The sequence below is a fragment of the Gorilla gorilla genome, chromosome 4, assembly GCF_029281585.2.
Source record: "Gorilla gorilla gorilla isolate KB3781 chromosome 4, NHGRI_mGorGor1-v2.1_pri, whole genome shotgun sequence".
In the NCBI taxonomy this organism is placed as follows: domain Eukaryota; kingdom Metazoa; phylum Chordata; class Mammalia; order Primates; family Hominidae; genus Gorilla; species Gorilla gorilla.
Genome location: NC_073228.2, coordinates 172298112 through 172319618, shown reverse-complemented (window position 1 = coordinate 172319618; position 21507 = coordinate 172298112). Strand labels below are relative to the sequence as shown.

Below are 21507 nucleotides of genomic sequence, written 5' to 3'. Positions count from 1 at the left end.
GCCACTGTGCCTAGCCCCTAGTGTCTTTTGATTTCAAAAAAGCGCAGATCCACGGAGAAGAAACACAATTAGAAAATGTTGTTCCCAACAAGGTCTTTGAGCTCCACATAATCTGTATCTAAGATGATACCTTAACACATCTCATCTGCCTTTTACATGTTCAATTAGGGCTTCTGCACATTGGCTGGCCAAACATCTTGAGCTACTCCATGTGGTTTTTTAGAAGCATTACCACGTTTGGAGGACGGAAATATTTAGGCTTTGTTACCACATCTAAGATGCCACAGATTTTTGGTAAGTCATCCTAAGATACCAGTGAATACAGGAGGTTAAAACATGAAAAATGCTGTGCCTTTGAATTGAGGAATACTGTATGGAAACATGGTTGTATTTACCTTTTTATTTTATAAATATTGAGAATATAAAAAATAAGAAAATAGAAAAGCTGAAAGTATGAATATTAATACATAGTTCTCAATAAACAATATTTTTGGAGAGAACATAACAAAACCAGTGAATTTTAAAAGTTAATTGGAATCTCAATAACTTATACCTTTTGCCTATGTTCAACTTTGAAGGAAAAAACAAAAACATTTATAAAATGCATAAGCTATACTGTTGAATAGTGTCCGAAATCTGAGCAGGTACTGTAATAGATTTTATAATTTAGATTTGTGGGAGAGGAAACCCCTTATATATAATCTATTAGGAAACCCCTTATATATAATCTATTAGGTCTACAGTCTGGTTTTCACTACACTTTGTACATACTATCTATCTAAAAGGCTACATTCTCTAGCAGTGATGATATAGATACAAAATCACTCAGCTGGGTTTACACCATTATAGCTTAAGTGGACTAAAGGAAACTGTGGACTTTCTTAATTCTAATATGGTATCAAATGAAAAGTAGCCTCTTCCAAGTAAATGTGGGGATCAAGTATATCATTACCATCTTCAGATTTTCCAGACTTACTTGTCTTCCCCTAGCACCACACCAAATCCAGCATGGAAGACTCGAGTTACTTTAGGGTCATACCAACCAATCATTTGAGCAGCAGCAAATATTGTCTGGAAGTGCACAGACTACAACAGAAACGGAAAGTTACTTGCTAGTCTTCTTTAAAGAAAAAAAAAAAGACTTAAGGCTCTTTTGCTTAGGAATAGATCTGTAAAATTCAAATCGCTCATAAATCTTGTGAGACAAGTGCTATTATAAAACCTCTTCTTTTATTCCCTATATATGAGAAACACTAAGAGCAACACTGTTATATTTTCTACTATGTTCAAACGTTTTTAAAGCAACTGAATTAAGGGCAGGGTCACATGCAAAAACTTCAATTACATTTTAGGTCTCACAATAACCCTATTGATAGGAACAATTGCTGAAGTTCAGAGGTTCCAGTTTGTGGAGGCAAGCTGGAAAACTAGGAAGTGTCCAGTTTGGCTGGGTCCAAACCCTCTTCTTTCTTCTATGCTATACTGATGTCCTGAATCTTAGTCTTTGGGGAAAATTTACAGTCATCCAGTGTCAGATGTCACCAACCTCACCATACTGTCTTACCTCTAATCAGTCAATGTAAAATACATACAAATTTACAAACTCACTTGTCCATTGTCCACAACATAGATAATCGTATCTGCTTTTTCCTCAAATAGTCTTTGTTTAATAGCAGCCAGGTCAGATGTATCGTAGGTATAACCTCCATCTGATTTTACTATGGTTAATGGTATGGAACACCCTGGGACAAATACAATCTTTCTGCCATCATCCACCTGCACAAATCCTAGGGGGTAAAAAACACTTCATTGATAAAGTTAAAAGAACCCTGAAGGAAAATGAATGCTTACTCATTCTACTATGTAAATATTTAGTTATTCTAAGAATATTTTGAAATATATTTATTAGAGAGCTAAAGAAAGCACATAATTTTTTCCTCACCATGATCTATTAGAAACCTTGGAAAATGTTAACCATCAAGGTTGCCTGGATACTCAGGGTGCTATCAGAGCACAGGTCAGATGTTCTGGCAGTTTTCCAGACTTACACTAAACTTGGTTCCCAACTGCTTTTTTTTTTTTTTTCTTTTTTGACACACAGTCTTGCTACGTTGCCCAGGCCGGTCGCAAACTCCTGGGCTCAAGTGATTCTCCTATCTGGGCTAGTTGGAACCCATCAGCTCGGTAGGCCCAGAACATGAAAATCTGCTTTGCTTTCAAGCTGGAGCCATAACCTTCCTCTTGGAGAAAGCTGCAATTCTTATAGTGATCTCTAACAATGTGCTGAAAAGTAGCTGACACTGTTTCAAGGTCCCGGAAACAAACAGGGCAGGATTTGGCATTTGGAATGAGAAGTAGGAAGAAAAATTAAATCCATGTTCATACACTCATGATGAAAAAGACAGAATTCCTGGATGCAAGAAGGTATAGGAAGAACATGATAACAGTAGCAGCTATATAAGAGTGCTATACTATGTGCCAAGTACTATGCTAAGTCCTTAAATTTAACCTTCAAAATAACCCTATGCAGTAAATAACTCTATGCTTTCTTACAGTTTAGAAAATTGAGGCTTGGTAATGTAAAGGCAGTATAAAATAAGTAGTTAAAAACATAAGCTTTGAAGCCAGACTGGCTAGGTTTGAATCTCAGACATATCGCTTATTAGCTATGTGACCCTGGGAAGCTACTAACTTCTTTGTGCCTATTTTCTCATAAAACAAACATTTAAAAAATTGCATTTATTTATTTTTTTCAGACAGGGTCTTGCTCTGTCATCCAGGTCTTTCTCTGTCATGCAGTGGTGTGAACATGTTCACTGTGGCCTAGACCTCCTGGGCTCAAGCAATCCTCCTGCCTCAGCCTCTCATGAAGCTGTCACCACAGGCATGCACGATCACGCCTGGCTAATTTTTTTTTTTTTTTTGAGACGGAGTCTCGCTCTGTCATCCAGGCTGGAGTGCAGTGGTGCGATCTCGGCTCACTGCAATCTCCGCCTCCCGGGTTCAAGCGACTCTTCTGCCTCAGCCTCCCGAGTAGCTGGGACTACAGGTGTGTGCCACCACACCAGCTAATTTTTTGTATTTTAGTAGACACGGGGTTTCACCGTGTTGGTCAGGATGGTCTCGATCTCCTGTCCTCGTGATTCGCTCACCTTGGCCTCCCAAAGTGCTGGGATTACAGGTGTGAGCCACCACGCCCAGCCACACCTGGCTAATTTTTTAATTTGTAGAGACAGGGTCTCACACATTGTTGCCCCGGCTGGCCTCAAACTCCTGGGCTCAAGTGATCCTCCCACCTCAGCCTCCCAAAGTGCTGAGATTACTGTTACGAGCTGCCATGCTCAACCTCTCTCTCTCTCTCGTTATTCTTTTTTTTTTTTTTCAGAGACAGGGCCTCATTCTGTTTCCCAGGCTGTATTGCAGTGGTGTGAGCATAGCTCACTGTAACCTCAAATGCCTGGGCTCAAGCATAGCGAGAACTACAGGCATGCATCACCATGCCCAACTACTTCTTTTGTTAATTTTGTTAATTTTTTGGCAGAGAAAGGGTCCCGCTATGTTGCCCAGACTGATCTCAAACTCCTGGCCTCAAGTGGTCCTCCTGCCTCAGCCTCTCCAAGTGCTGTGATTATAGGCATGAGCCACTGCACCCAGCCAAAATTTTATCATCTTAAAAAGTATGGTCCCTAGGCCCTAGACTGTGATTAAAATACTACTCCCATTCAAGGAAACAGGCTTCCATAGAGATATGGTTGATTTCAGGTCTGAGGCAGGAAAGGTACAAAATGGGCCTGGAATATTGTATACCAGAAAGCAATTAACTAACTACCAAAGGGGTTGAAAAAAACAAAACCACAACAAAAAATATGAAGTTACTTAGCCAAAATGGAACAATTTGAGCATTACAAAAATTATAAAGACAACTGACTGAAAAATATAAAACACATTAAAAGCCCACCACAATAATATTAAAATCAAACAACTCACTTTGAGATGCTAAGGAACAAACCTATTATTCTGCAATTGATAAAAAAAATCAAGCACTTCTACTACCCTACCTGTTTTATATGAATTGTACCTGAGGATAACCAAAATAATTAGTAACAAAGTTCAGCATAAGAGAATCCCAAGTAACAAATGGAGAAAGAATGACAGAACACTACCATTTTCCAACCTCCAATGAAGTGGTGGATCAAAGTCATGGTCATAAATAGCTGATAAAGCCAATAGGGAAAAGTCTGATGGGGAAATTTATGGACAGACCCAGCTGATGATACTTGAATTCACTAATCAATCTTAATATGACAAAAACAGAAACAACCAGACACTGCCTCATTGCCTGCATTCTTGCAACTAAAAGAAAACAACAAAAAAAGGAATAAAACATAAATCAGAATCTAATGAAGCCTCTTTAGAGAAACACAGACAACGAATTATGCTAAATAGTTCCATATGGGAAATTATTTAGGACAAATAGCCCAGTTTCTTCAACAATAAAAGAAATTTAAAAAGAGGGAGAAACCTCAGATTTATAGAACTTAAGATACATATCAAACAAATGTTATATGCAGACTTTGAAAAAACTGTTAAAAAAAATCATGAATCCAACACTTTGGGAGGCTGAGGTGGGTGGATCACTTGAGGTCAGGAGTTCAAGACCAGCCCAGCCAACACGGTGGAACCCTGTCTCCATTAAAAATACAAAAATTAGCTGGGTGTGGTGGTGCATGCGTGTAATTCCAGCTACGTAGGAGGCTGAGGCAGGAGAACTGCTTGAACCCAAGAGGCGGAGGTTGCAGTCAGCCGAGATCACTCCACTGCACTCCAGCCTAGGCGACAGAGTAAGACTCTGTTTCCAAAAAAAAAAAAAAAAAAAAATCATGAATCAACTTGGGAAATTTGAACTCTATTTAATGGTATTCAGAAATTATTATTGGCTGGGTATGGTAGTTCATGTCTATAATCCCAGCACTCTGGGAGGCCAAGGTGGGAGGATCACTTGAGGCCAGGAGTTCCACACCAGCCTAGGCAACATAGCAAGATTGTTTTAAAAAAACAAAACAAAACAAAACAAAACATATATATATATATAATTTTGTTATTATAATGATATTGCGGTTTTAGGGCAGAAAGAAGGTCCTGTTCTTTCAGAGACATATACCAAAGTCATTATAGATGGAATTATATGAGGGAAGCAGTGTAAGAAGGTATAGATACAATAAAGTTGGTCAGTACCCATAACTGTTGAAATTGGATGATGAGTACATGAAGCTGGCATTACTATAAATTCTATCCACTTTTGCCTATGTTTGAAAATTTCTGTAATAAAAAGTTAAAAGAAGAGTGCCTACCTCTATCTTCAAATTCCTTTACAATATCATTCATCCTATCTTGATAGAAGGATTCCCCTCTCTCTATTAAAGAGACGTCCAATACATCATAGATTTTATTTAACTCTAGGGAAGAAAATAAAATGCCACCAAATAAAATGCATAAGAATTTTTTAAAAACAGGAAACATGCATCTTACATTAAAATAAATTTATTAATAAAAATATTAAAAGGAAATTAATTACATAAAAAAAGTATGATATAGAACACTATATACATGCTGTCATTTTGAAAAAGGGAAAGAAAATGGTAAGGTACACATCAAAATATTAACAATGGGTGGGACTATAGATAATTTTATTTTTCTCCTGTCTACGTTTACTTTCTTTTTATTATTATTTTTTGAGACGGAGTCTCGCTCTGTCAGCCAGGCTGGAGTACAGTGGAGTGATCTCGGCTCACTGCAACCTCCTCCTCCCGGGTTCAAGCGATTCTCCTGCCTCAGCCTCCCGAGTAGCTGGGACTACAGGCATGTGCCACCACGCCCGGCTAATTTTTCCACTTTTAGTAGAGATGGGGTTTCACCATGTTGGCCAGGCTGGTCTCGAACTCCTGATCTCAGGTGATCCACCCGCCTCGGCCTCCCAAAGTGCTGGGATTATAGGCGTGAGCCACCGTGCCCGGCCTACATTTACTTTTTTATATAAGGAACATGTCCTTCTTGTATAACTTTTAAAAAATTAATTCTTAAAAAATGTAAATGAGAATAAAAAAAAGCTCTTCCTATCTAGTGATCAAATATTTACTGAATTTTCTTGTGGTTTTTCCTGATTTAAACCACTTACCTGTCTATGTAGCAATACATCAATGACACAGTATTACTTACTGTAATTATAAAACATTTTATTACCTAGTGCTGCAAGCCAGTCATCATTAGTCGTCTTTTTCAAAGATCTACTGGTTGTTCTTTACCCATTTACTCTTCAAAGAAATCTTTAAAACTATTATGTCAAGTTAGAAAACTTGAAATCGCCTTAAAATCATAAATAAATCTGGAGAACTAGGGAACTGGGTCTGGCACTCTATCCAAACATTCTATTACATCTCATTGTACACTTCTCATCATTTTGGTCCTACACATTTCTGAATAAATTCATTCCTAAGTGTTTTATAGGTTTTGTTGCTACTGTGAATAAGATTTCTTTTTATTTTCCACTTTATTTTCTAATTAATTTTTGCTGACTTCTAAGAAAGTTAAGATTTGAACCTGCCTGTCTTATGGCAGGTTCAAAATTTATTAGTTGTTTCAGAAATACATTTAAGAAAAAATCTATTTGCCTGTCCTCAGAAGGTTAAAATATCACTCAAAGTCAAATCAAAATGAAGACTCCAGGAAATGATATACATAGTATTTGCTGGACGAAGGAACAAAGCCCAGAAACTCACCTTGGCGGGAGACATCACAGATAAGCTTCCAAGCTTTTGTAATATCTGGGTTTTTACCCTGGAGCAGAACTACACACTGATATGCTCGCTTCTTAAATTCCTCCTCAGTATCAAACCTCTTCTTAGATTCCTGTATATATATATATTTTAAAAAGTAAGGTGTGTAAAAAGATCTAATCCTGTATTTCTAGAAAAAGAACTTACACATTTCTACGCACACAAACACAGTGAGAAAGTACAAACACCAGAACAAGTGCTCTCCCTCAATAGTTGAGAATACTGTTACAAATGAACATGCCAAAGAACTCTGAAATCATTTCTCTTAGAAAATACAAAAATCTCACCACAGTTTTCTTTACAATTTTCCAATTCACAAAAGTCTACTTCAGCTAATACTTTCGTGTTCAAGAGTTAGTACAGAATAGCTAACAGGTAGGACTGAATTTTCTGTGTTCCAATCTCCATTTTGGATGTGGTCCTGAATGAATTTTTTTTTTTGTTTTTTGAGACAGAGTCTCACTCTGTCTCCCAGGCTGGAGTGGACTGGAGTGGCACGATTTCGGCTCACTGCAACCTTCGTGTCCCGGGTTCAAGTGACTCTCATGCCTCAGCCTCCAAGTAGCTGGGATTACAGGCACGAGCCATCACACCCGGCTAATTTTTGTATTATTAGTAGAGACAGGATTTCACCATGTTGGTCAGGCTGGTCCCGAATTCCTGACCTCAAGTGATCTGCCCACCTGGGCCTCCCAAAGTGCTGGGATTACGGGTGTGAGCCACCGTGCCTGGCCAACTTATTATTATTATTTTTTAACTAAAAAGAAAGTTGCTTTCATTGTTTTATTTCTATTTTGAAAGCAACACTTACTTAAAAATAATTAATCTCACGTCAATTTAACTGGTGTTAACATTTAATGAACAAATCTAGATACTTCTTTGCAAATACACATATATGTTTTATGAAAAATTGGAAATGGCTTTTTTTTTACTGTGGTTTGTAAATTTTAACAATTTATTTATACAAACAATTTCTTGCATTAATAGATCTGCTTCATTATATTCAAAGTACAGAACTCCAAAAGATGTTTATAACATTACTTTTCCAGTCTCATATCAGTAAACATTTAGCTTATTTTCAACAGAAAACATCTACCAAAAGTAAAATGACGCAAACAAAAACAAAATCCCCACAAATGTTTACTTTTTAATACAGGAATCCTATTCTTGAAACGTTCTCCATCATAAAGAAAATGCCTAAGAATTTAAACAAACAGAAAACATGCAACTCACATTAAAATAAATTTATTAATCAGAATATCTGAGAGGAAATTATGATCTTTATGATCCTTCCACCATAGGGAATTTTTTTTACGTTTATTTTTTTAAGACAGGGTCTCACTCTGTCACTGAGGTTGGAATACAGTAGTAAGATCACAGCTCAATGCAGCCTTGACCTTGCCAGGCTCGGGTGATCCTCCCACCTCCGCCTCCCAAGTAGCTGGAACTACAGGAGTGTGCCCGGCTAATTTTTTGTATTTTATGTAGAGACAGGGTCTCTCCATGTTGTCCAGGCTGGTCTTGAACTCCTGGACTCAAGCAATCTGCCTGCCTCAGCCTCCCAAAGTGCTAGGATTATAGGCATGAGCCACTGCACCCGGCCCATAAGGAAATTTTTAAAAAACATTTTTAATTTTTAATTTTTGAAGAAATAATTTTTTTTTTGAGATAGGGTCTCACTCTGTTGCCCAGGCTGTATAGTGCAATGGTGTGATCACAGCTCACTGCAGCCTTGGTCTCCCTGGTCTCAAGTGATACTCACTTCCACCTTAGCCTCCCAAGTAGCTGAGACTACAGATGTAGACCAACATGCCTGGCTAACTTTTGTATTTTTTGTGGAGATGAGGTTTTGCCATGTTGCCCAGACTGGTCTCAAACTCCTAGGCTCAAGCATTTTGCCCACCTTGGCCTCTCAAAATGTTGGGATTACAAGTGTGAGCCACTGAACCCAGCCAGAAAATAATTTTTTAAAGAGGGAAAAAAATCCAAGTGTACAAAGCTATTTACTGAATAACAACACCTCTAAAATAGAAAAAAATCCTAATAAAGGATTAATGTAAACATTGGTACACTGATCCAACAAAATGTGCAGTCATAAAGTAACACAAAAGTTTGCAATATTAAATATAATACAAAAACTATATTAAAATCATAAATGATTAATACATGTTGATATACAGATTAAGTCAAGGAGTCAAAGAAAGTTGATCACGATGGGCATTTTAAAATTATGGATGATGTGAAAATTTGTCTTTAAAATTGTTTTTACATACATTTAATCACATCAAAATACATAAAATTAAGCATCAAAAAATTTTAAGTCCTATAATGCATTGATTAATAAACCTCTAAATTCCACGTGGTATAATTCATTTTTTTAACTTTTTTTTAATATAATTTTATCTTTTAAGATAAGGTCTTGCTCTGTCACCCAGGCTGGAGTGCAGTGGCATGATCATGGCACACTGCAGCCTTGACCTCCTGTGCTCAAGCGATTATCCCTCCTCAGTCTCCCAAGTAGCTGGAACTACAAGTGTGAACCACCATGCCTGGCTAGTTATTTTTATATTTTTTGTAGAGACGGGATCTCACTTTGTTGCTCAGGCTGGTCTCAAACTCCTGAACTCAAGCAATCTGCTTGCCTCAGCCTCTCCAAGTGCTGGGATTACGGACACGAGCCACCGCACCTGACCTAGAATTTGATTTTTAACATACACCAATAAACAAAGCAAAGATGACATATTAACAGGTGGGGGATGGCTGTTTCTATGCATACAACCACATGTAGGGTATCTAGTAGCGGTTCTACATACACGACCAAATGCAATGAATCTGGGGGTAGGGGACGGCTGTTTCTAAGGCACACAACCAAATGCAATGAATGTCAAAATAAAAAAGAATTCAGTTTTTCAGGTAGGTAAACTAAACGAAAGGGCTTGCCAGTGTAGGTGAACAAATTTCATATGTTTATCAATTAGTCTGTTCCCACCTTGCCTTCCACCATAAATAAAACTCCCTGAGTCCTCCCCAGAAACTGAGCAGATGCTAGCGCCATGCTTATACAGCCTGCAGAACTGTGAGGTAATTAAACATCTTTTCTTTATAAATTAAAAAAAAAAGTAGTTTAAGTTCAAAAGAATGTCATTTATACAGAGACATGTATTACTAAGGCTGTTAGCAACTTTCACTTAACTCCATAGTAGCTTTAAAAACCATTTTAAGTTTCCTAAGGAAAATGGATAATTATGATTAATGGTAAACACACAAATAATATAAAAGAAATGGTATCAAACCTTATAAAAGACCTGAAGATCCCCAATAGGAGGTGAAACTGTTAGATAATCTGGAAATTTGTCTTGCAGGTGAGCGATGAGCATGCCAAACTGGGTCCCCCAGTCTCCTACATGATTTAACCTAACACCAATCAGAGAATATACAATCATTTTTTAAATAATAAAGATGGTTAAGTTAAATTAGAGGAACTATATTCCATTAGGAACCACTAATATTTACATGCCAGTACGTCACCATTTAGTAATATCTGTTTACTTGGTTGTTTCTTCAACTGGTCTGCAAACTCCACAAGAGATGAAAACTATGTCTGTTACATTCAGCTCTGCATACTCAAGTACTAGAAGCTGCACATGGCAGGCATCCAGAATTTGCTGAATGAATGTGTTTTCTGTCAGTGGACTATAATCTGTTTATTTTGTAGCTAATTGAGACAATGACAGCTGGGCCAATGTTGGTTATTCCCACAATTTTATGAAAATTTAACATTTTAACCATTATCTTAGTATAATTTAGACCAATGGTTCCCAAATATCAATGAACAAAATTCTTGAAAATATATGTTGAGGCCGGGCGCAATGGCTCATGCCTGTAATCCCAGCACTATGGGAGGCTGAGGCAGGCGGATCACTTGAGGTTAGGAGTTCGAAACCCGCCTGGCCAACATGGTGAAACCCCGTCTCTACTAAAAATACAAAAAATTAGCAGGGTGTGGTGGTGGGCGCCTGCAGTCCCAGCTACTCGGGAGGATGAGGCAGGAGAATGGCGTGAAGCCAGGAGGCAGAGCTTGCAGTGAGCCAGGATTGTGCCACTGCACTCCAGCCTGGGCAACAGAGCAAGACTCTGTCTCCAAAAAAAATGTTGATCCAACCCACTTCTCTCCCTCTCTGCTTTTATCTAATCCAAACCACTAGATCATCTTTCAAGTGGATCATGATGATAGCCTCTTGACTTACTGTTTTTGTTTTGTTTTTTTTTTTGACAGAGAGTCTTGCTCTGTTGCCCAGGCTGGAGTGCAGTGGCACGATCTCAGCTCACTGCTATCTCTGCCTCACAGGTTCAAGCAATTCTTCTGCCTCAGCTTCCCAAGTAGGTGGGATTACAGGTGTGCACCACCACACCCAGCTAATTTTTGTATTTTCAGTAGAGACAGGGTTTCACCATGTTGCCAGGCTGGTCTCAAACTCCTGACCTCGTGATCCATCCCTCCTTGGCCTCCCAAAGTGCTGGGATTACAGACGTGAGCCACCGTGCCTGGCCTAACACTTACTGTTATAGTCTCCCTTCTTTGTCTAGCTTCTTCACAGTAAGTAACCAGAGTAATCTTTAATTTGTATTATTTAAAAATTTTTATTTCTTTAAAAATATAAAAAATAGAGACAGGTTCTTGCTATGTTGCCCAAGCTGGCCTAGAATCCCTGGCCTCTAGTGATCCTCCCACCTTGGCCTCCCAAAGTGCTGGAATTATAGGCGTGAGCCATGGTACCCAGGCTAATCTTTAATTTGATCACCCTGCTTCACAAACTAAAACTCTCTAATAGCTTCCCAGTACACTTAGAATAAAATCTCAATTGCCTCTCACAGCTTACAAGGCCCAAAATAACCTGTTTCTTTACTACTTCTCTCCCTGCTAGGATATAAACCCATTGCATACAAGAGGTCCTCAAGAAACATGTGTAGAATGAATGAAGGAGTTTTGTCCTTGGTTCCACTAAGAGTCTAAAAAAATAAAATACTAAAAAAGGTTCAGAGGAAAGGCTCAGGACATATTTTAAAAGCTTACTGGGTGATTGTAAAGAAGAACTAAGCTGATGAACCACTGATTTAGTCGAATGTTCTTTCTTGAGTGAGATATTCCATGTTCTATAGAATTTACCAAACAAGAAAATAAGGAAAGAGAATAGTACGCAAGGCAAGAGCACATACCTGAGCACGTCATACCCTGCAAATTCAAAGAGGCGGCTTATACTCTCTCCTATGATAGTTGACCTCAGGTGGCCTACATGCATCTCTTTAGCTATATTAGGGGAGGAAAAGTCAACTATAACCTGGGGTAGACAAAAAGAGAAAGGCTGTTAAGAGGGGCATAAACATAAAGAGAGAAAGATTTTTTTAAGAGGAGCATAAACATTTTGTTCTAATGCATTCATTAATAACACATTTAATAACAAACTCAGACTTAAACATTAATTTGGGTTGTAATTCAACCATGTTTGATTTTATGATGGATCTGCTTGTATATTTTTAACTGAAAAAGAATCAAATTCATGTATACAAATTATCCATTCTATTTCAGTGATATCTGTGTATCAATTGGCTACCTCAAACGCCTTGTGGAATGAAGTGAAAAAAAAAAATCACACAACATGCTAGACCCAGGAGAAAGGCTACTTCATAAATGTTCATAATCTCAAATGTGAATGATTAAATTTCAATATAAAAGTGAAATCCATTCCCGGTTTCAGCACTTTCCATGCAGTTCGTTTTTCTTTTTCTTTTTTAGAGATGAAGTCTCATGATACTGCCCAGGTTGAAGTGCAGTAGCTATTCACAGGTGCGATCATAGCACACCTCAGCCTTGAACTTCTAGGCTCAAGCAATCCTCCTGCTTCAGCCTCCCAAGTAGCTGAGACTATAGGCACATATCACCATGCTTGGTTCCACGCAGTTCTAAGATACTAATATATTAATAGAAGAGTGTACATATACCTTTTTATTCTCTCCCAGAGCAGGTAGTTGAACTCCATTCACTAGAAGACTGGTCAATTGTTCTGATACAAAATCCTTTCTTAAGTGGACATTAATAAAACCTAATGGATAGAAGAGAAAAAATATCAGATACTGTCTTATCTTGAATAATCACTCACTCCTAAGGATTTGCTCCAGACACTGACCTGGCTCTGGCAAAATTCTTCAGGATTCCAATACCAGTTGTGGCCTTGACTTAAGCTGTCTTGTAAGCTCCTGTCTCACCATCTACTTCAAGCCTTCACCACTCTCCTGAAACCTTCCTACTTAACTCAGGGCCCTTTCACTTTCAGCAAACAATCTGTTCGCCTCTTAACAGAAAACAGAAGGCCCTTGTGCCGAAGACTTATCTGCCATTATCTATCCTCATTTTGCTGATGAAAAACTGAATCACAGAGAGGCAAAGTAACTCATTCAAGATAAGGCAGCTAAAAGTGGTAGCTGAGTCTAGATTAAAACTTCAATTTCCTATATCACAATCCACAGTGCTTTCACCATCTTGTTCAGTATATGAAGTTTAACCCTGTAATTAAAATGTGTGTTCTTTTTTAACTTCAAAAAGGACTCATCTTCAATACAACTATTAAGAAGGATAACATTATGTCATACCAGGACCAGCAATTTCAACTTTTTCAATACATTCATTGTCTGGGAGGTGTTTGGTAATGTTTTCAGCAATTTCTCTTGGATTAACTTTCTGTTCCTTGGTTTTGAGCATCTACAACACAATATAAAATGATTCATTACACAACAGATTTCAGCAAGTTACTTGGAAATGCACACCTGACAAGGCAACGAGATGCATTTTACGTTAAGAACCATCAAAAGGCAGAAGCAGAGAAGTCCAATCACATTATGAATGACAGATTAAAGTATCAATAGTGCCAAGAGGAATAGAAAGTGCCCAAACTACATGATCTCTATTTCCAAATATGTTACACACAAATACCTGGAACTATTTTTATTTTTTTTTTTTGAGATGGAGTCTCGCTCTGTCGCCCAGGCTGGAGTGCAGTGGCGTGATCTCGGCTCACTATAACCTCCGCCCCTGGGTTCAAGCAATTCTCCTGCCTCAGCCTCCCTAGTAGCTGGGATTACAACACCTCAAACTTTTTAATGATGACATAACAAAGTCTACAGTTATGAAGTCTGGTTCCAGCATATTTACATTTCTAATTTTCAAGTCATGAAGGTGTGCAATATTCACACTTGAGAAATAAACCACACTATAAGACCTGGACTCTTCAGAGTAACCCTTTCCAATTCAGCAAAGAAAGGAAAACAGAAAGACCCAAGCCAGATGCAGTTAACCACAAACACATCAGACAATGCAGCTATTTAAAACGAAGAACTCCTCTGCTTGAAAATGAATATATAAGCCTGGCTCAAAGATCACAGTTACATCAAATATTTAATTGGGATGCTGACTGGTAAATGGCTTATTTTAATTTTTCACCTCCCAGCACTCATCACCACTACACAGCAATCCTGGACACAGCAGGAGGGAAATACCTAAACAAAAGAGTACCAATGATTGCCCTTAAATATTGAGAATACATATAAAATTTAACCAAAACTTAAAAATTGTGCCTAAAAAAGTTAAAACATATACCCCCCCAATTCCTTTCTCAAGTTTTTCAAACTGTGGCAAATGTCCTTTTCACTAAGGATACAACTTGTAATCGTATTATTTCTGTAAATGGCAATGATGATAATAATACTTAAAAAAATCAAACAGCCAAGAGTCATGACAATACATCACCTGAGAAATACCCATAGCACTATTACACTGATAGTCCCCAAACTTGGCCTGCTGACTTGGTGTCACTAGCAGAGGAGGATTTTCCAAATCTGGATACGCAGCCTTAATTGCATGACCAAAGACCTCTTGTAGGCGGCTAATAATGTTAATCATATTTTTAGTTGGTTTGTTCCTTTCTGCCTGAAGACTCTGTAGGAAAAGAATGGAAACATGTCAATAATGTACTATACCATCATCATACAAGATCTCTCCAAATATTTTGAGTATAAACCTCCAAATATCTTAAGAACCAAAAGGGAAAACGTACTTATGGTGTGATGCCCTCATATCTGGGATTTGCTAAGACATGCAGCAGGACAAGTCCATCCCATGGCATCTAAGACATCCATGGGAAATGCCCTGAGGTCTTAAACTTTTTGCATTTGTTTTAGCAGAACAGAAACTGGGAGGAGGGAGTTAAAAGAACTGATGGAATCCTTTTCTCAGCTTCTCCAAATCTCTGAGAAAATAATATAATTTCACATCAAATATTGGAAGTGAAAACTCAATGGACAAAAAACAAACAAAAAAATACATGATGTCCATCAAAATGTTGACCGCTTCAAGGCATGAAATAAAAGGGAGCAAAGTAGGTAATATTAATATACCAGAAAAGCCAGTAGTTTTGTTTTACTGTTATTAGACCTACTACCTCCTGTTTTCCCATGGAATATAGTCATTTAAGATGGCATATAATTATCTCTATTACTGCACTTGTCATACCCTCACAAAACTATCTGTCTCTACCACTAGACTGCTGGATGCACACAAAGTGCTTAATTCATGGCTCTCTTCCCTGTCCCTGGCATCTAGCACTGTACTTGCCATACAGCAGTTTAGCAAAAAAAAAAAAAAAAAAAAAAAAAAAAGGTGAATGACACATATGCTTTTAATGGAAGATAAACATGCTGCCTATACACCTTTATGTTTGTCAATTTTATGTTCATCAACATGTTCATCACAATTTTATGTTCATCACAAATTTATATTCATCAAAATGTCAACAGTATAAAATAATGACAATAACAAAAGTTAATATTTGAGTATGTAAAGATTTGAACCAAATGCCTTATTTATATGCATTATCTTATTCCATCTACATAATAAAATCGAGCTTGTTACTATTATCACTATTTCTATGTGGGCTACAGATACGTAACTTGTCAAAGACAAGACAGAATAAGCGGAAAAGGCCAGATTCAAACTCAGGTCTATTGGAATGGACAGTCCAAGTTTTATGCTCCCCTCATCAGCCCTCTCTATCATATGAAGAAATTATATTCTTAAATTCACTAAAAAACCTGATTTCAAGTTTGTAGCTAATCCTCTCTGTGGTAACATACTTAAAACAAAGAAGATACATTTTTCCCAATCTGAAGATTTCCAACAGCAAATGCCAAATTTACTTGGATATGATCCTTTTCTCTTCTTTGTTGGGGGTAACAGACAAGATCTCACTGTGCACTCTGCTGAGGCTAAAGTGCAGTGGCATGACAGCTCACTGTAACCTTGAACTCCTGGGTTCAAGACATCCTCCTGCCTTGGCCTCCCAAAGCATTGAGATTACAAGCATGAGCCACCACACTTGGCCTAGATTATGATCTTATACCCAAAACCTGCTATAATAAATGTCAATTTTTTGTTTATTTTTATGTATTTATTTTTTTGAGACCGGGTCTTGCTCTGTTGCCCAGGCTGGAGTGCAGTGGCACGATTTTGGCTCACTGCAACCTCTGCCTCCTGGGTTTAAGTGATTCTCATGCCTCAGCCTCCCAAGTAGCTGGGATTACAGGCCCATGCCACCATCCCTGGCTAATTTTTGTATTTTTAGTAGAGACAGGGTTTTGCCATGTTGGCTGGGCTGGTCTCGAACTCCTGACTCCAGGTGATTCACCTGCCTCGGCCTCCCAAACAGCTGGGATCACAGGTGTGAGCCACCACGCCCAACCTCAATTTTTTATTTTTAAAGGATAGGAGTACCATCATGTACATAGGTATGTGTGTGTACCTACACACACGAAATCTACTGTGCTTAGTTTTGGCACTATGAAAATTACTATCTGATTATAATCAATTCAACAAGTTGTCTCTACCAGTTTCATACGTGATGCTTTCAAGTCAGAGCGTGTGGCCAAAGTGAACCAGGGAAAAACGACAGGGTGAATGGCCATCACACACAGTACTTTATTACTCTGTGGTTTTTAGTTCTGCTGTGTACCTTGTGTTCAGCTGCTCATTCAGTAGGGCAAAGTATTTGTCAAAGAACCAATATGCCTCCCACAATACAGTGAGAGCATTCTCCTATCTATATAAGAGCTAATCTGCATTACAGAAAAATGTGTAGTAGAATATGCTGTACTTCCATCCCAGCTACTTGGGAGGATGAGGTGGGAGGATTACTTGAGGCGAGGAGTTCGAGAAAATACTGTACTTCCTTTTGTATCTTTTCCCTTACAGTCTCTAGCACATATTAGACATTTAATAATACTTTTGAATGAAAATAAATATAACAGAATTAAACATATATAAGTGTAGAATGAATGACATAACGAGAAAGGTGAGATTCTTTTGGGAAGATTCTATGGAAAAGGAATTTTGTGATTTTAGAAGACTCAAAGACAAGCACAGCAGATCACATATAGGTAATATGAGACTCGAGCATAGCAGATGACAAATAGGTAATATGGACACTGGGCACGGTGGCTCACGCCTGTAATCCCAGCACTTTGGGAAGGCAAGACAGGCAGATCACCTGAGGTCAGGAGTTCCAGACCAGCCTGACCAACATGGAGAAACCTCATCTCTACTAAAAATACAAAATTAACTAGGTGTGGTGGTGCATGCCTGTAATCCCAGCTACTTGGGAGGCTGAGGCAGGAGAATTGCTTGAACCTGGGAGGTGGAGGTTATTGTGAGCTGAGATTGTGCCATTGCAATCCAGCCTGGGCAACAAGAGTGGGACTTCGTCTCAAAAAAAAAAAAAACAAAAAGATAATATGAGAGATGTCATGGGAGTGGGGAAGATAGAGTCTAAAGTGAGTAAATGGAATCAATCAGCTTTGGGAAAAGAATGTAATGCCAGCACAGTTTGTCTGACAGTAATATATACACACAGGAGAATAATTATGGGAATGAGGTCAACACTCTGGGATATGACATCACCAAATACGAAAGGCAGGCCAAAAAACTGCAGCAAGTTCATTTTTTTAAAACAAAATTGGTAAAACACTGTTAAATCATGAGACCATTAAATAAACATAGCACAAGCTTCATGGGGAAAAGAAGTGTTTTGAAATACCAGGTGGAAAAAAACCCAAATGATTATGTAAGATATAAAACTGTAAAATAACCAACTTAGGGCAGAGAAAATATGCAGGTGTATTTTCAAATATTTCCTTTATGATAGAGGCAATGATTTAAAAGTCAAACATGTTTTTTTAAAAAAGGCATGGGCATAAACTGTTGAAAGAAATGCCTCAACCTTGCTGGGTGCAGTAGGTTATACTTGTAATTCCAACACTTTGGGAGGCCAAGACAAGGAGGGTTGCTTGAAGCCAGGAATTCCGAGGCCAGCCTGGCCAACACAGCAAGACCCCATCTCTATTAAAAAAAAAAAAATTAGCTGGATGTGGTGGCACACGCCTGTAGCCCCAGCCACTCAGGAGGCTGTGGTGGGATGACTGCCTGAGCCTGAAGGTTGAGGCTGTACTGAGTCGTGATGATGCCACCGCACTCTGGCCTGAGTGACAGACACCCTGTCTCAAAAAAAAATAAATAAATTTTTAAAAAGAAATGCCTCAACCCTACCTAAATCCTACTTTAAGTTAGCCAGTTAGCAAGATGAAACATTTCAAAGAGTCCTGAAGAACAGGACAACACCAACTTGTCACTATTTGCACCAACTACCTCAGTCCTAAGTTGTCTAATGCAGGGAAAAGAATAGGGTATCTATGCTTCTTTTCCAAATTCCATAGGATATACTTCCAGAATCTTTGGTAACAAAGGCTTTAAAAAAGGTATAATGATTCAAACTGGAGAATAAAACTGGAACCCAAAGTACTCACCTTTCGAAGAATATTCAGTCGATACTTTAATTTTAAATTTTCTTCTTGTAACTGCTCCAAATTTGGAGAAGCTCCTAAACAGCCACAGTTTTTCAACCGGTCAATTTCAGCAGTCAGAGATTTAATCTCTTCTTCCTGTGGGGAAAAAAGCACTTTTTTCAGTCCATAAACTTACTTCCACATTTCCCCTCTCTACCAAGGCGTGGCATAGACCATGGGAATCATTAATGTTCCCTTTGATGAGCTGTGCTTCTTTTTCCTCTGAGATTTTTGCTGACGTTAGCATATTATCCTTAATAAGAAAATATTGGCCAGGCATGGTGGCTCACGCCTGTAATCCCAGCACTTTGGGAGGCCTAGGCAGATGGAACACTTGAGGCCAAGAGTTCAAGACCAGCATAGCAAACATAGCAAAATGCTGTCTCTACTAAAAATACAAAAATTAGCTAGGCATGGTGGCGCATGCCTGTAATCCTAGCTACTTGGGAGGCTGAGGCAGGAGAATTGCCTGAATCCCAGAGGCTGAGGTTGCAGTGAGTCGAGATCGTGCCACTGCACTCCAGTCTGCTTGACAGAGCGAGACTCTGTTTCAAAAAAAAAGAAAAAGAAAAAGAATATATTAACCACACATATATGTGTTTTGGGAGACAGGAATCAGAGTAAGTATATAATGGGATATGTCTCATGTCTCATATCCCTAGTTCTTTTCTTTGGCTCGATAAACACTCTGATTTAGCAAGAGTAGTTAAGTTTCAGGTTGACCAACCTGCTTTTATTCCCAAATCCTATGACTTGGGACTCTTAAAAAACCAAAATGTCCTTTGTCACATTCAAAATAGCTCAAGGGTCTGCCTTTCACCCTTTCTGGGACTAAGCAATTTTCCCATTTCTTTCTGTTTCCAGTGTCTTAGGTCCTAGACTAGACCAGACCAGGCTTTGTACTTTAATATCTAAAACTAAAGACATGTCAATTCAGAAAGAAATAAAGCTTCCAACTTAAACTGCAAAACTCAGGGGGAGTTCCTCACCTGAAATTTCAGAATACTTACTGGGAGATAGCTACAGCCAAAACCAAATTGCCAAAAATGAGCATACATTATGTTCCAGGAGCTGAGCTAAAAACACTTTTCAGAAATTACCTTTATGATTATCACAACCAAGTGAGGCAAAGATAAATACATACCGATAAATAAATGGCTCAGAAATGTAAAGAGCTTGCCAATTTACTTGACTAACTTGTACTTTGTGACTGCTGATTAAGTATAAAGCCGTAACAGGACAGAGTACTGTGAATTATCTCCTTACCATCCCTCCCCACCTGGGCATAAAAGGTAATGGAACTGCTCCGCTTTCACTTTTTTTTTTTTTTTTTTTTTTTTTTTTGTGGGGGGAAGGAGTCTCGCTCTGTCGCCCAGGCTGTAGTGCAGTGGTGTGCTCTCTGCTCACTGCAATCTCCGCCTCCCGTGTTCACGCCATTCTCCTGCCTCAGCCTCCCGAGTAGCTAGGAATACAGGGCCCTCCCAACACAGCCGGTTAATTTTTTTTGTATTTTCAGTAGAGACGGAGTTTCACTGTGTTAGCCAGGATGGTCTCGATCTCCTGACTTCGTGATCCGCCCACCTCGGCCTCCCAAAGTGCTGGGGTTACAGGCATGAGCCACCGCGCCCGGCCGCTTTCACTTTTATATGGTGTGGCTGCTCCTTCCCGACGAATGCTGAGGGCACAGAGCAAACTCCGTTGGTCTGATAATGAATCACCCCATGGGCTTATTAGGAATCCTCTCGCTCAGTAACCCGGGAAGAACTGCGGCTGAGCTGCAAACCAAGACCCAGAGCTCTGAATGTATTCCCCCCTTCTCTATCTCCCCGCATCCCCTAAATCGCGTGTGTATGCAGAAGAGGAGGTGGATGGTAGGGAGATAATTGTTCTGAACATGCCAGGCTCCAGCCCACCGAAGACGCTGGTTTGGGGGAGGCCTGGGAGAGGGTGGGGACCCTCCATTCCGCTGAAAGTCACAGTCACACGGGCTTTGAAATGATGGGTGCTTCCTCTCTCAACCCTTCCTGTTCCCACAGGGACCGTGCCGCTCCACTCTGAGAGGACCAGGATGGTCCTCGCCTAGCTGTCCCGCCCCCGAAGCCGCTTGGGCAGGAGTCAGAGCCCGCTCCATCTCTTTCAGGCCTTCCCGCCGGTCTCCTTCGTCCAAACCTGCTGCAGCAGCCGCGCGGAGCACTCAGACACCAGTACGTCCATCCTCTCATCAGCGTCTCACTCGCCAAGTGGACGGAAGCGGAAACGGTCAGCCTCTCCCGGAAGCGGAAACCCCCTCCGGTCCGCTGTCCCGTCGGACTGGGTGCTGGCGCCTCTGCTGCCTCCTGGCGGGATCCAGTAGACACTGCGAGGAGAACCCGCGGGGATTTCGGCCAGGAGCGAGGCCGCAACTCAGGGACATTTGGGCGAGGGGAGAGGAATTGAGCAGAGACTAACCAGAGCTGCTCTGTGCTTGGATAGAGTAGGACAGTCACTGACCTAGAGCTTCTGGCTCTCAAAGGCCTCACTTTGCCCCTTTGTGAAATGGGCACAAAACTAACAAATCCATTCATTTATTCAACAAACATTTATTGTGTACTTTAAAATGCCAGACAGTATTCTAGGCTCTGGGGGCACAGAGAAAACAAAACAGACACGATCTCCCCTCTCACGGCAGACACATTTTAGAATGGAGAGAGAAAATAGACCAAAAAAGGCAATAATCTCAGGTAGTTTTAAT

General features: G+C 39.4%; 1 protein-coding gene across 1 annotated transcript in view; it reads right to left on the bottom strand.

The window, feature by feature from the left end:
- The window catches only part of RARS1 (arginyl-tRNA synthetase 1), a 32630-nt gene extending 11558 nt beyond the window's left edge, over positions 1-21072 (bottom strand). The window contains exons 1-11 of the mRNA XM_019027948.4: positions 20946-21072; positions 18738-18872; positions 14635-14823; positions 13482-13590; positions 12834-12934; positions 12051-12172; positions 10127-10247; positions 6777-6906; positions 5352-5456; positions 1609-1787; positions 977-1086 (exon numbers count right to left, since the gene is read on the bottom strand). Of these exons, the coding sequence (XP_018883493.1) occupies positions 977-1086; positions 1609-1787; positions 5352-5456; positions 6777-6906; positions 10127-10247; positions 12051-12172; positions 12834-12934; positions 13482-13590; positions 14635-14823; positions 18738-18872; positions 20946-20990 (1346 nt within the window). The 5' untranslated portion in view covers positions 20991-21072. The remainder of the gene's footprint in view (positions 1-976; positions 1087-1608; positions 1788-5351; positions 5457-6776; positions 6907-10126; positions 10248-12050; positions 12173-12833; positions 12935-13481; positions 13591-14634; positions 14824-18737; positions 18873-20945) is intronic.
- Positions 21073-21507: the final 435 nt, after the last annotated feature.